Below are 15,999 nucleotides of genomic sequence, written 5' to 3' on the forward strand. Positions count from 1 at the left end.
TTGTGTTAAGTTGGAATAAAGATTTATATTTTATAGCTGTATGAAGCTCTGGAATTCAACGACACTTGGTTAAGTATATTCATTTTAAAACTCTGCAAATTCCAGGGGGCTCCTGACCCAAGAAGTCAACGACTATACCCTATCTGACCCAAGAAGTCAACGACTATTCCCTACCTGCTTTGCTCGTATATTTAAAGTTAGAAAATATCAATATGGGTTGGTCATTTCAAAAAAATTAAATGAGAATACATGTATGTTGGAAAAAAATCTCATCATGTATACAAGAAGGCCTTGATCATTGATGGATGCAGAAAAGGGAGGGGGTCCGGGGGTTGGACCCCCCTTTATTTTTGTACACACACATAGAAAGAGAGAGAGTTACAGAGAGAGACATATTTTTTCTATAATATGGATATTTACAAAAATACGTCTGATAATTTGAAAATATGAAAAATCTTTGTCCTTTAAACTCGCCAGGTCTGTAGGTTTTCGCGAATTTGCTTTAAATTCCGTCGTGTACATTCACAACCCCGACTAAGGACTCCGAACATTCACAAGTAACATGCACGGAAGATTCCAGAATATATATACCATTTTTGGACCATTTTCAGAAGTAACTTACTTTTAGAAGTATGCATAAAATATTTGATAATCAATTAAGAGAAACGTTTAAAATGTTCCCGTACTATGCAGATGGAGGGGGCTCACTTTTTCTGAGAATAATCTCTTGCTGTGGGTTTAATCAATATTTGATTTGGAAGTTCCCTCCACATTCTTTGTTGCCGGAAAATACGCAGATTCGAACATTTGAAAGTAATGTACCAAACAGAAAAGTTACAGAGAGCCCCCTTTACCCACCCACCCCCGCCAAAGGGATTTAAAAGTGTGCTGCATAGTTTTTTGGTTTTTTTTTGTTTATTTGTTTGTTTGTTTGCTTTTTGTTTGTTTTTTTGCTTGCCAACTGTTCTTAGAGGTCCCCCTTCTTATAAATGTATGGACTTGAATTGGCCGTGATGTGATTCTATGCATGAGTACAGGGAGCACCGACCTAAACCCCTTTCAAAAATTGCTGGATCCTCCCCATGCATGTTGATTATTCATATTTAGGCAATCACCTGAGATTCACTTTCTCCACTGTCAAAATAAAATAAAAACATGGACATTCTTTAAAGAGAGAATTAAAGAGAGAATTAAAATAATAAAAAGAATGCAACACACGCTGTATTAAAATAAAGTATAAGACCTATACATAATGTAAATGCAGAGGTACGGAGTTGAAAAGTATACTATTTAGAATAAATCCTTTTTAGTCTCTCCCCCAATTTTTTTTTATAGAACGTCACCGTTGAAAGAAGCATAGTTCGACAATTTTGTTAAGTTATACATCAACCTCCCCCCCCCCTAAATTCAAGATATAGACCATAAATTAATTGTTCCTCATATTAGCTGCAGAACTGTAGCTCCATGCTCATATAAATAAAAAGAAGGTGAAATGGTACAGGATAATTATTTTTAAAATGTTACGATTTTTAGCGCTTTTTTGAGACAGAACTGTAAAATTAGTGTGTTTCATCTAATTGAAAACAACCATCACCCGGACAAACTAAAACTCAACTTAAAAAATAAAAAAACGAAATGCCTAATAAACAAACGATTGGGAGTGAACATGGTGAACACTTAGATCGACAGAAATACCTGCGATGTAAGCTGCAAAAGAAAGGTACGTTATTTAATTGTGCATAAAAATTAATATGTACGTGTTTGGAGGTAATCTCATCATAAGTCTATGTATATCTATTAATTAACATTTCATAAAATTGGACAACACTGTCCAAAGTATGTTACAAATGAAAGCTCAACATTTTACACAATGCAGGGACTGGGGGTGGGGGTGGGGGGGTTATCAGCTATTTAATTCGGACTATGTCTATGGTAAAGGAGGAGTAGAGGTTAAGATATGGGTACCCCAAAGCGTAATAGACGGACACCCAAATTACTATATGCCCTTCCGTATTTCAAGTGGTGGTTTAATAATATTATCCTGTTGTTTTGCATGCATATGTAAAGGGTCAGCGCGTATTATTACAATGTAATGCTCACGCCTTTACCTTTTGTAGAGCTCTACATGTTCTATGACGTAACAATACAATAATACGTCATTTTTTCTCCCCAAACTCAAGATTTGCATCGTAAAATGCGTCTCTTAACTGACAGTGCAATGATATAAGCGGACTTTAGATCTTTAATCTTTTTCGTTTTATTTAAGGTGTTTGGCTTCTGACATTAAAAATAATTGAAAATGATTTTTTTCTTTTTTAATTGTAAGAATAAACATAATAAAGTATTTTAAGCCAGAAAAATGCATATGAATATGATTTAATTTTCAAGCTATAGGTGTTCCTGACAAAGGGAGGTAATTCTCTCATTTTAGTAAAGAAAAAGACCAAATTTGTGTTCAACATATTTAATATTTATTTTAAACAATGAAATGTTTTCAAATCATTCCAACCTTTTGCTATCTTTTAAAAGTAGTCATAGGGAATATAAATATTGATAAAATAAAAATGATAATTGATAGAAGATAAAATTTAATTCTTATCAAAAAGGACACACCCTCATACTAAAAAATGCCCTTTTTTCCTTTCACAGGGCTTATAAAATGAGCTTGGAAAATAAATTAGAAATAATTAAAAAGTATTTTTTTTTCTATACATTTGTTACTAAGATAAAGTGCTTAAAAATGGTGTAAAAAATTGTATATCAATATGAGTTACTTTTAAAGATATTTTAACATGAATTTCCTCTGACCCATTTTTCTCAAATTTTGACCAGAGGAAATTCGGATTGATTCTGTTTGCCTCTTCCATGATTTTGGGGGATTTTCTATTTGCCTAAATGAATAAGTGTATTGAAACTCAATCTTTTTCTTTAAAAGAAAAGGGACATTTCATTTTTTGGGGGGACTATTTAAGACTTAGGGGAAAGAGGGGATGGTGGGGGGGGGTGGTTAATATCTATTTTCATGCCCACTCACATTACCTGAGGATAATTCTTTAATAGTTTGACTAATCATGGCTTTGCCTGTTCTGAGTTGAGAGAATTTTACAGACATTTCAAATATTTTTCTATGCATACTTTGCTCCACTTGTGACCCATCCTTCCCCCAAGAAGTATTGAATATAGGGTATGCAATGAAGCTAAATTTCACGTAAATGTCATCTTTTCTTCAGTGGTTCTTCAAAAGATTTTTGAATAATGCCACCAAAATTCTTAATTACCCCCCACTTCAAAAGGGCGAGACACTTCCTATGAACAAAGTTAAATCCCCTTAATTGAAATTGGGCCAGTTGGTCTTTCAAAGAAATAAAATATATCAAACTTTACACACCCCAGACAAAAGACCGATTGCCAGACAATCTTTGATCAGAAAAGCTCACTCGGGCTTCCGTGTCAGGTGAGCTAAAAACCACCACATACATGTAGTAATCATTTCACTATAAACGTTTCACAGCAAATTTCCAGTTATTGAAAATGAAGGGAATAAAAAAAAAGACTAAATGAATGTTTTGAACTACTAGTTGTACCAATAACAGCTAGTTTAATTTGCGTCATGCAATGTTAATTTCTCTTGATTTCATTGTATCAAACAAAATGTTCTTTATTCAAGATGAAAAATGATCAACTATTTAACTTTATTGAAGTTTATTCAGATCCATGTTTCTTGTGATAGAGATCTATCAAATTGTTACCTTTACAAGTAACATACAACATTTTTATATACTGTAAACATTAGATTTTTTGTGCCTTTGACAGAAAACTGCTGTTGCTATATCAAGAACATCGCTAATTTTATGACCTGCGTATTTATAAGTACACAACAAAAATTTTGCTAGAAATCAAACCTAGCCCGATTGTTGAAAATAGATTACTGCCAAGTATAGGTCATACACAATATTAAACATTTACAGAATGTCCATTCATATTCATTTGTGCATGTTTCAATTTAATATGCACATGGTCTTCTTCAATAAATATCAAAGAGCACCTTTTAATTTTTCAGGTATGCTCAAAATATGGGTAATGAAAATAAATTGTTGTCAATTTCTAAATAAGGATTTATTTTGAATGGAAAGAAAATGTTTTGTTCAAATACAAACTACCTATAACAATAAACATTGAAAAAAACAATAGTACATGGCATAATTATACCCCTGCTCTGAAGCACAGGGTTTATACTGTTTTTCTTTCTACACTTGTGTGTCTTTCTGTCAGTAACAAATTTTTGTCCAATTTTTCTAAGCAATCACTCATCATGCTCAATTGCTCATCACAGATGCTTTAAGTTTTAGCACACTCTTTCTTTAGACATGTCGTATGTTGGAATTCGTGTTAGACGAATCTGATGTCAACTTCCTGATTATCTTTGCATCTGTCTGTACCACAAATAGTAAATTTTTGTCACAGTTTTCTCCAAAACTACTCATCACATTTGGAATTGGTTTTAGACGAATCTGATGTCAACTTCCTGATTATCTGTGCATCTGTCTGTACCACAAATAGTAAATTTTTGTCACAGTTTTCTCCACAACTACTCATCACAGTTGGAATTGGTTTTAGACAAATCTGATGTCAACTTCCTGTTTATCTGTGCATCTGTCTGTACCACAAATAATAAATTTTTGTCACAGTTTTCTCCACAACTACTCATCACAGTTGGAATTGGTTTTAGACAAATCTGATGTCAACTTCCTGTTTATCTGTGCATCTGTCTGTACCACAAATAATAAATTTTTGTCACAGTTTTTAGACATGTAATATGGTTGGATTCATTTTTGTACGAATCCATTGTCAATTAACTTTGTTTATTCCTGTCTGTTCATATTCACATCAGATTGAGGGTATTACTAGTGAGCACTGGCTCACAGAAATCAAACAAACAAACAAACAAACAACCAAACAAACAATAATATAGTTACATACAAAGAACATCATACAACTGCGTTACTGCTCAGATCTGAGAAAATCTGCAACAGAATCAATGATTTTTCTAGATTTTGTCACACGCACACTGTTATCTGTTATCTCTGTCAGCACATCCTGTACTCCCTCCCTACCATTTCTGCGATAAGCCAGTTGTAAGTGTGATAAAGAGAGTCCACTGCTGGCAATCTTATTTCCCATTCCATTCGAAATCACCTTTTGGTCCAATAAAGGCTTTAGTGTGCTCATTAGACTTTTTGTTGTGTTCTTGTGATGGAATATGGCAAAGGCAGAGTTTGAAGTGAAAGATGCAGCAAGTTTGACTTCAGGGGAAGGTCCTGTATGGTCCAACAATCTCTTCAAGGCTAAGACATCCTGTAATGAGTCATGCGCACTGTATTTGTCTTGTAGAATTTCTTCGAAGAGGTGTAACTGTGAGTATGATGAAAAGTTTGGATGCGAAATTTTGAAAAGAGGTAAGGTATCAATGAAACCAATGACTGCAGATGAGAATGCCTCCAAAATGTTTAATTTACTCAAAATGTTGAACAGCACAGGAAGGTCAAACACTTTGGAGTTGTGTCCAACTAGAACAGCATCTGACTGCGATTTCTTTATGAAGTCGATAAACTGGATCAGTGCATCCTTAATGCTGACTGTCTCAACTTCCTCATCATTGTGGTACATTTTATTGTTGACTACTTTTATTCCAGTAATTTCTGTAGCTTTTGAGGACATTGGTTTTTCTGGAATGATGTATTTGTTGAAAACCTCATCATTTCTAACTGCAGACAACTGCACAATATGAGAATCCCTTGCTAAAAATAAAAAACAAATAATTGAATTTTGATTGTAACGCATCATTTGATTGGATAAAAAATTAATCTAAATTGTATAATCTGGTTTGCTTACGTCACAATGACTTACAACAAATTGTATCAATCCGCTTGTACGTTACGTTTAAAATATGAACTATTTGAAGGCATTATAAAGAGAAAATCTGTCTTGTTTTATATTCTTGATGATTGAAAATTAAATCATAAGGAGTGAATTACATGGCAACCCAAATTATACTGCTACAACCTGGGTTGGAGCAGTTTACGCTTTTTTATAAACCGATTTGAGGTTTAGAAAGCGTAAACTGCCCCAACCCAGGTAATACAGTATAATTTGGGTTGCTATTTAATTCATTCCTTAAGTAAATTCAAGTTTTTAAAATTAAAAGCATTAAAAAAAAATACATACAAAAATTGATATATTGTAAATAATTGTATTATATTTAGCATGTATGATATTTGGAAGAAATTGACTTTTGAATAAGTAAGCGTAGATTTGATTTAGTGCATTTCTTCATTTTCTTCTTAATGTGTATATGTGCAAGACATTTAGCGTTGTACTTGATTTAGCGGTTGCAGCGTTTCGCCAAATCCGCTATTAGAATACACAGCCAAATGTAATCCGTTTACAGTATGCATGATTTAAAAAATTTTGAAACATTATAATAATAGTAACCCTCTTCCCCAAGACTTAACTCCTTCAAAGATGCTTGAATTCTTTCAGAATATGCAATTTCTTTTTAATCAGTGTCCTCAGAAGGAAGGGTAAAGTTTTGAAAGATATAAAACATGCTCAACTACTTTTACCAATACTGGAATTATGCAAGAGTCTCCATTTCTATTTGTTTTCTATGATAACTCTAGTATTATTATTTCAAAATGCATACAAAAAAATACCGGAAGAGGGCCATAACCATCAGCAGTGACTTAACATTTAAATCTAGGTTCTTACCGAGTCCAGTAGTTTCCAAATCAAAATAGATCTCTTCAGCATTTAACAGCTGACTTGAAGGAAGATGATCATACTTTGGAATTGTTTTTGGAGCTGGAATTTCAACGATGTCAGAGGCCTGCTGGAGATCACATCCTGTTAAATAACTGATGCCTTCCCTTGTTTCTTTTGTAGAAATACTTTGAATTCTGTAAAGAAGATGTATACTGTAAAACAAATGATTCTAAACTGAGGTCTTACTAAAGGCCTAGCAAAATAAACAATCACCTAATGTACAGCTAATGAATTAGGAGTTGTAAATAAATGAAAATCCTGAGCACATCGGCAAGGAAAGAGCACAAAGTAGACCAGAATAGAAAATTTATGGTACATGTAATTTACTGAAGGGGGGGGGGGGGGGGCTTAAATTTTATCACTACTTAAGAATGCCTCCATATCAATACAGCATATAACTTTTTTAACATTTTGTTCGTATATATTACTTAGTAATAATTTGAATTTGATTCCCCACCGTTTCCCTCCCTACCACAAAGGATCAGGATTTAAACAAATTTAAATCTTCAATTTTCATTTCCATATGACTAAACATAGCTTCTCTTTTTTTTCGGGGGGGGGGGGGGATTTTTTTCCCTTTATTTTCCTATGTAAAACTTTGATCCACCATGTATGATTTGAAAAAAAAAAATTAATTCTACTTTACCTGAGGATGCTTCCATATTAATATCACCAATCATAGCTTTGCTATTCTTGAGAATTTTTTTTAAAATATATTGTACTGTAAAATGCAATTGTGGCCCCGCCCTATCCCTGGGAGTCATTATTTAAACAATCTAGAATCTACACTACCTGAGGATGACTTCATATCAATATCACTTATCATGGCTTTGCTGTCCTTGAGAAGAAGATTTTTAAAGATTTCAAATTCTCTATATATTCCTGTGTAAAACTTTGATTGGCTATGTGGTCCCACCCTATCCCCCAGGGTCAAGATTTGAACAAACTTGAATCTACACTACCTGAAGATGATTCCATATGAAATTCATCACACCTGGCCCAGTGGATACTAACTTTGTAGCAAGTTTGGTTGAAATTGGCCTAGTTGTTCTTGAGAGGAAGATGAAAATGTGAAAAGTTAATGACAACAGATACATTTTTATCAGTAAAGCTCACTTGAGCTTTCCGCTAAGGTGAGCTAAAAAACTGGGTATGTAGGTAGGTAAAATTTTTATTTTAAGATTGCAGCAAAGCAATATGCCCTCCCTTCTTTGAAAAAAATATTTATCAAACCATGCTATTTATACAAGCATACCGTAAATCTTTGGTGATTCAGAAAACAAATCTTAGTAACATGCAAGATATTAATTCCCACTTAAATTCATACTTATCATCATTCACTTGTTCTTGGTTTATTTTCATTTTTGAGGTTGTCAAAAGGTTTTTTACACCTGACAAATGACAATCAAAGTATACTAGTACGTACTTCCTGGCTTTCAATTCTCTCCTTCTCCTTTTAAATTTTTGTGTCACTGAAATGGCCTTCTGTCGCTTTCTTTGTAAATCCCTCAGAATGCACTGTCGTCGAGTATAGTAGCCAGGAGAGAGGCCCAATTTCTTGTTAACCTTTAATAAGGATAAAAGAATCTATTATGTACAACTACAATGTACATACATATACAATACAATTTGCTTTTGATTAAAATTTGCAGAATTTTCAAATGTAAGAGATAACTTCAGTGGTTCAACTCAGATATGACACAATAAGCATGAAAAAATAAAAATTTACAAACCTTTACAAGATATTTGTGTCCAACATTTTTCTGGGCTACACATGCAGCAACTCTATATCTGAGGCTTGAAGAAGAGCTGTAATGATGGGTCTTTGGGGCTTTTGCAGACACCATTCTGTGAAAACTCTCATTCGACTGTGTGCTTCCTAAGCATGAAAGACGATCAGAATGACTTGCATATGAACTGAAGACTTCTTTCAGATCATCCTGAAGGAACCTATCTTTCAGGGGTTTTCCATGTGGAAGTGACTTGTACTTCAGGTTAGGGTTGTTAATGAAGTTGCACCACCTTGAGGAGCAGTGTTGGTGATCTCCAAATATGTGTAATGGAATTGATGAAAGGTCTTCTTTGATTTGAGAAGCATTTCCTTTTCCCTGTGCTATGGAGTAACTGAAGCATTTCTGAATGTACTTTATCACAGACAAAGTTAGAGTTGAATGTTTTTTCTTCAAGGTAAACAAAGAGTTTGTAAACAGTTTCTTTAGATGATTTTTATCAGACAACTTCTTAATATCAGCATTGACATTAGCTTTCAGTCTTGCAATAGTGGTAGAGTCCTCATCTCCAATGATTCCATCAATGGTTATTCCTTTTCTTTTCTGTAGATCTTGGACCATCTCAATAACCATATCTGCCTCCATGGCCTTTGAACTACCCTCCCAATTCTTTGAGCACTCATGGGCTGCTGGATTCTTGTTGGTTGATTCAGCTACACTGCATACTCTGCAATTCTTAGACCTCAGGGAGTATGACAATACTTTGTCGGAGAGAGGACCAACCATGGAACAATGACCTGAAAAATTACAAATTAGAAAAACTGTATAACTTATAGATGTATTCGTTGTTTTTATTAAAGCATTTTTCATGCATTTCTTAACTTAATAAAATGTATGTCTTAATACTTTGGCAAGGAAAATCAAACTCGATCACTGATGTTACATGTATGCATTTGGTAATAACCTTTAACCCCTTTAGTCAGCAATGAACCTGTGCGTCCAGTGCACTATAGCATAATTAGGTCAAATATTTATTTTTCATGAGGGGTGCTGTATAAATAATGGAAATCGTTCAACTTTAAAAAAGTAAACAGTTGCTTTAAAACGTGTTTGCAGGATGCAATAGGGACCAAATTCCTACTTCTTTGAAGTTAAGTGTTCTAAGTATTGACAATGCTTTGGTAAATAATGTTTCTAATAATTGTCGTTAAAAATTGGTTGCGTGCCATAGAGCGATTAGGGAATACGCTAACTGTGTAAAATCACCTAATATTTTAATATTTTGATTTGACTCATTATGAGTCTTAATGATTTTTCTCCTATATATATTCCCGTGTAAACATTATATCGTTTTTTGGCTCCATTATCCCACCTTGGGTCCATATTTCGAACAAAACTGAATATGCTTTACCTGCATGAGCAACATAACTATTCATGGCTGTTCTTTAGAAGAATATTTTACAATTTATATGGACAATTGAACTTTGAGATATGTGTCTTTCTAAATTTATTGCATCTGTTTGCATACATATTTAATGGAATCAAGTCCTAAGCAAACTTAATGCATAGTTTATGTTGGGCACAAGCGGAAAGTAATCACTCTAATCATCAATATCTTTTTTTTATTTTCCTAAAATTTGTCTACTGTAGAAGCAGGGTTTTTTCTAGGTCTTAAAAACAAGGGCCTGGGCCTTTCCAATTGGGAAAAATAGTGACATTTGGCTGATATTGGGAAAAGTATCATATTCAATATTTTTTCTATATAAATTCAAATAAGAGGGGTTTTGTTTTATTTGCAAAGTATTTCTTTGATTTATTTTGCATTCAGTCAATCAGTTTTGCGAGAATGCCTTTTAGATTTTTATTTAGAACAATACTTTTGATAAAAATGTTACTGCGTTTGAACATTTTTTAATCAGTTTGTTTCGATTCTCTTTAGGGAATTTTCTACAATGAAATTGGGAAAAACACATACTTTTTACCATTGGGAATGGGGCCTTATACAGGCCCCCTACGACCCCTAAAAAAAACCCTGAGAAGCATAAATTTTCGTGGGCATAAAATTTTTTTGTTTTGACATCAAAAATAATCTCGTCGTTGTTTTAAAACTAACCCTAGGTCTAAAAAAAAATATGTTTGTTTCCTGTAACCCGACCGACCCATTCAAATTACCCCCCGGGTGAATTTTCTTATTGACAAATGGCAAAACTTCGTTTGATCAATCAGCTGATTCCATTTATTAAAAAAAGAAAATTAGCTTGTAGCTTAACTTGAGACATAAAATATGTCAACCTAGTTTACATCTAAGTTTGATTAGTTATAAAGAGTAATCATTATTATAACAACAATTTCCCCCTACAACTTTCTGAAGATCGTTTTCTGCCTCTAGGTAGCCATTTTGGATGCCATGTTGGGTGTCAACTGTAGATATGACACCTGGTATATTGAATCCAGGGATGTTTGACAATTCATAAGAAAAAAAAGAATCCAGACCTACCGACCCTTAATTTTTTTTAATGTTACAGGAAACAAACATATTTTTTTTAAAGCCCTATTCAATGTATAGTCATATAAAATTTCGTGTGGGATTTAATTTTGTTGAATTTTCCCCCCGAATATTTGTGCTTTTACAGTATTTTTACCTGATAAACTATCATATGTCTTTCCGCTACCCCGTTTTTGCCATCCAGCATCTACAGCAACAACTAGTCCATTTTCGTTCATCTCTCTGAAAAATAGATAAATAACAGACATCAGTTATTAACTGTGAACCTGTCATCTTTAGAACACCCCCTAATGTGCATAACATTCTGCATATTTATCAATACAAATTATACTGTACATGATTAAACCTTATATTTATCAGTATATCAGATTCTATTAACTTGATCACTATCAATTATTATTAGGTATTCCCTATGATTTTCATTTGGGGATCAAAACTAAAACATGAGGCTCTTGGGGCTTGGGCCACAATACTCTAGGAAGTCACTGTCTCTGTCCAATCTAATTAAAATTTTTTAATTTTTCCTTTTTTAATTCCTTCTAGGAATGAATTTAATAGCTACCCAAGTTATATTGTATATCCTGGGTTGTGCCAGTTTTGGCTTTCTATAATCTAATTAAAATTTTTTAATTTTTCCTTTTTTAATTCATTCTAGGAATGAATTTAATAGCTACCCAAGTTATACTGTATATCCTGGGTTGTGCCAGTTTTGGCTTTCTATACAGCGAGGCTTTCATTTCAAAGCAGGTTACACTATTATAACTTGGATAACTATGAAGTTAATTCCTTATAATTTAATTCTCCATCAATAAGTAAAGAAAATAACTATTAATAAGACAATTTTTCCTTCAAAAATGCATGCAATTAGTACATACATGTATCTTATATGTAAAATTAAATGGGTTGTTATGTTTGTGACATACATGTTAGTAATTGTGACTTAACCAACACAGGTTATACCATATGACCAGGCCATCCTTAAAAAATTGTTTTTTTGCGGTAACGCGACCGACTCACCAAAATCCACCCACTGGATTTTTTTTATGGGTTCAAAAAAAATTTTTTTTTTTTTTACATAACCATTTTCTAATTTTATCCTATTGACATTTTTTTACGTCCCCATTGACCTGTAGACGCCGTTTTTTAAAAAAATTAACTGATGTTTTCTGATATTTGATCTGTTACAATAAAAGATTGGATTCATTAAGAATGCCTTAATTTTCTTTTTTGATTAGTAACTTAAAGTGAAATCTAAGACATAGTTAATACCTCTATATAACCGAAATTTAATTCTGACTTTTTGTCTCCAAAAAAAAAAAATAATAAGCCTACCTACCTACCCACACCTAAAATGATGAGGCGCGTTATCGCAAAAAGAAATTTTTTTAAGGATGGCCCCACTACACATGTATGCTGGACACCCATTGATCTGATCAGAAAAGCTCTATTGCGCCTTTGGCTCATTTGAGCTAAATAGTGAGATTTAAACTGAATTTATATTGTTTACACACTCATTCATCATTTCCAGTTCCTTCTGCAAAGCATCAGACATAGACTCTGCAGCAATGTCTTCAACAGCTCTGCCTATCTCTTTCTGTCTTTTGTCCAGCATGGCATGGCTTACAGGTGGTATATTCAGCTCAGAAAGGAGACTGTTGACTTGCGTTGCACCAATATTAACATGTACAATTGCTGTAAATACAAATTCATAAATGTAAAAAAGAAATCAATCTAATCACTTTAAACAAGAAGCTTGTGAAATACAACACTCACCTTAGTCTCATTTATTTTCTCTCTTTATTACCAGAAATTAAAAATAGAACCCATACTTTTAACAAACTAAACCCCTAGGGGTAATGGCAACAAAACTGGAATTGATCTACAAAGAATCTCTTGGATTCTAAAGGTTTTGTAGGGTAAAAATGAGGTCTACCGATTAGACATCAGAAACATTTCCTTGACAAAACTATGTTTTATGCTAACTTTGACAATTTCAGGAGGGGTTTGTGCCGGGTGTGCCCCCCATTAAGTCTGCCACTGATTATATATATCAATTTATAGATACATATACCTATTTACTGGCTATGAGGACAAAAGCAAGTTTATTGTCCCCCAAGACAGCAACAATTTCTCAAGGTGCGTCCAAGTTGCTGTTGAGGGGGACAACAAACTTGCTTATATTGGAATAGACAGGTAAAACTCAATCAGGCTCTTGTGACTTGACAATAATAAATATACATGTAACTGAAGTAGGGGATGTGTAGGTTAAACTTCTTACCTGCTGATAGCTTTGTATTTACATCCCACACTCTTCCATGTTTTTTCCCTGTTTTTACATGGTTAATATGATTACACTTTGTATTGCTGCAACAGACCTGAAATGTTTATGTAAAATCAATGAATTCCTAATTACAGGTCACTGTTCTAAATTCATTCACCATTAATGAAATCAAATGCTTGGGAAAAAAGAATTTAAATATGCATTACTTCAAATTATTTCAAAGAAAAAAATGTAACATCTTTCAAAACTAAAAATTTGGATATATGGAATACTGCCTGTTTTATATGGAGTAAAATTCAAGGAAAAACCTTTCAAGGTTGTTTTTATACAAACTGTGCAAAAATTGCTGAGTTCATACCTTTAACAAAGAAGCTAAACCATATGTCAACACAGAAATAGTGTGTGAAAGTTGTAATGGTAAGCCACATTTACAACATCCCCGCAAGCCCTCAGCTAACACTCCAAGTTCTACTACTCTCCTCCCCTCCTTCCAATCCTCAGATGTAGTCACTTCTTCCCCATCAACCACCTCCTCTCTTTCCAGTATATTCAAATTTGGCAATTCTATGAATAATGAATAAAAATTATCACCATTACACATTCTTTATTTTCTACTGTAACACATCCTGACTAGTTGACTGTTTAGATACACTATGACTTACTAAATTCTAAGAACCAGTTTTCAAAATAATTCATTGTGCCGATATACAACATATTTTTCCATATACCGATATTTCTCAAGATATTCTGAAATCAATCTAAAATATGATCTACTAAATTCTTTTACTCGACATTTGCTTGGAACCTGGTCATTCACATGTAAACAGACGGTGTATGAGGTGCAGCGAAGAGTTGCATAGCATTTGCAAGATCTTTCAACATTTTAAAGTTGATTTCTTACTTCAGATTGTAAGGTTAAGTAGTCTGTATTAATAATAATAAGTTAAAATCTGGATCAACAACTACACCGCCATTTTGATTATGAATGTAAAAGAAGCTATATGGTTGAACAATTTTTTCCTGTAATGCATTATCATGTCAGATTATATACCTTTCTATTTTCAAAACAATTAGGCCTAGACCGCTAACATTTTTTTTGTGACTTAGTAAGATCATATGATCCAATTAAAGAAAAATCATGTAAATCTCAAATTCAAATGAGCAAATATTCATTGAGTTTAGAACAGACTTTGGAGAAAATTTGTCCTGTCGTTCCCGCTTAACAATTAGTGTTGGGCCCATTGGCAAGCTGATGTCAATTAAAAAAATTTAGGTCAATTTCGGAATTGATTTCATAATATCTTAATAAGTATAAAGAATTACGGAATGAAATTTGAAGGAATGAAGATTGTTTATATATGGATAGATATGGATAAACAGTAAATTTGTAAAGCATTCAATGTAAAAGAATTTTATTGGGGAAAGTAGGTATATACCCTATGAAAAGAGTTCCATACCTTTATTTCTTTTTAAACCCCTCAATTTTTTTTCTAAGTGATCTAAAGGCCTGTGGGTCAAATGAGTATATCTTTCATCACGTGCAGTGTATTAAAATAAAATACAGTAATTATCTTTGATTAGTATTGTCATGTAAGGTAAGACATCAGCAAATGTAATTTTTTTTTTGTAACAGCTATAGGCTTAGTATATATATATTTTATTGAAATCCACATATGACATCATGTATAGTTAAATTTATTATCATCAAATATGATTCAAATTTCCATGTTGCACTTTGATAACAATAGGCCACGTGGTTTTCAATAAAATACCCCCCCCCCCAAAAAAAAAAAATTATTTTTTTAAAACTTTGTTGTCAATCAGATGAAAACTTGTTTTTATCATTGAAATATATCGTTGAAAATTCAATTATATACTTGATAAAAACAAGTTTTCAATGTCTTAGTTATGTCATGTTGTTTTTCAATGAAATATTGAGAAAAATTCAATATCTTCTCTTTTGGTGCACATCTTTAACATGTTTAACTATTATAATTTTTTTTTAAATAGCTACACGAAGTCATAGTTCAAAAAGTCTTTAGATTGGACCTGGTATATAAAATGAACATCAACAAATTCATGTACCTCCCTTTAACATTTCTAATAGACCTATGTGTAATCATGGTAATTTAGATGCAGATATGAAAACGAGTCTTTTAGATTACGTATTTTACATGTACAAACCGTGATCGTGATCAACGCTGACAGGGGTTGCACTGGCGGAGTAATTGTGGTCTGTAAGGATAGCTCCCCTAATCCATCGAGTCAATTGCCCTGCAGATACTTTATCATATCTCTCCTTCTGCTTTTTCGAGACGAACCCATGGCGTCTGTACTTTGGTTTCACCATCTCAACCAAAGTTACCGCGCAGACCTTGACTTCTCGTCTGCTTTTTGTTTACATTATCGTAATCCGGTTCACATCCGCGAAATGTAAAATGCTTAGTATATGTTTGTTTTCTGGCATAAAAAATCGTTATTATGTTACTTTCTATGGATGATGATAATAATTATTTGTAGAAACTATTAATTCTCTGCCGTATTGAATTCTTTATTATAACGACATTCAGACCAATTTCCGGCAATTCTGTTATATGTGTCCATTATCATAAAGGGGTGTCTCCCTACACTACCAGATTTTTATTCCTATATCAAAATAT

General features: G+C 33.1%; 2 protein-coding genes across 2 annotated transcripts; both read right to left on the reverse strand.

Annotated features, from left to right (window-relative positions):
- Positions 1-7,928: 7,928 nt before the first annotated feature.
- Positions 7,929-9,239, reverse strand: LOC134240396 (uncharacterized). The gene is made up of 2 exons (XM_062722490.1): positions 8,556-9,239; positions 7,929-8,388 (listed from the first exon to the last, which is right to left on the reverse strand). Exons 1-2 carry the CDS (start codon positions 9,195-9,197, stop codon positions 8,095-8,097), a joined length of 936 nt encoding a protein of 311 aa, XP_062578474.1. The 5' UTR covers positions 9,198-9,239; the 3' UTR covers positions 7,929-8,094.
- A 1,228-nt stretch (positions 9,240-10,467) lies between these two features.
- Positions 10,468-15,800, reverse strand: LOC134240395 (uncharacterized). The gene is made up of 6 exons (XM_062722489.1): positions 15,524-15,800; positions 13,698-13,903; positions 13,337-13,433; positions 12,570-12,750; positions 11,195-11,280; positions 10,468-10,499 (listed from the first exon to the last, which is right to left on the reverse strand). The coding sequence occupies exons 1-6, from the start codon at positions 15,687-15,689 to the stop codon at positions 10,468-10,470; spliced, it is 768 nt and encodes a 255-aa protein (XP_062578473.1). The 5' UTR covers positions 15,690-15,800.
- Positions 15,801-15,999: the final 199 nt, after the last annotated feature.

Source organism: Saccostrea cucullata, unplaced genomic scaffold, assembly GCF_032062105.1.
Source record: "Saccostrea cucullata isolate Sc308-1 unplaced genomic scaffold, CSIRO_AGI_Scuc_v1 ctg7459, whole genome shotgun sequence".
Classification (NCBI taxonomy): Eukaryota; Metazoa; Mollusca; class Bivalvia; order Ostreida; family Ostreidae; genus Saccostrea; species Saccostrea cuccullata.

What these genes read in the sequence shown, in the direction of transcription:
- LOC134240396 (XM_062722490.1), bottom strand. Translation starts at nt 9,197, where the DNA reads ATGGAGGCAGATATGGTTATTGAGATGGTCCAAGATCTACAGAAAAGA. An exon ending in GACACAAATATCTTGTAAAG is followed by an intron (nt 8,389 to 8,555) that starts GTTTGTAAATTT and finishes TCCTTATTAAAG; the next exon opens with GTTAACAAGAAATTGGGCCT.
- LOC134240395 (XM_062722489.1), bottom strand. Translation starts at nt 15,689, where the DNA reads ATGGTGAAACCAAAGTACAGACGCCATGGGTTCGTCTCGAAAAAGCAG. An exon ending in GTTTAGCTTCTTTGTTAAAG is followed by an intron (nt 13,434 to 13,697) that starts GTATGAACTCAG and finishes TAAACATTTCAG; the next exon opens with GTCTGTTGCAGCAATACAAA. An exon ending in AAATACAAAGCTATCAGCAG is followed by an intron (nt 12,751 to 13,336) that starts GTAAGAAGTTTA and finishes TTGTATTTACAG; the next exon opens with CAATTGTACATGTTAATATT.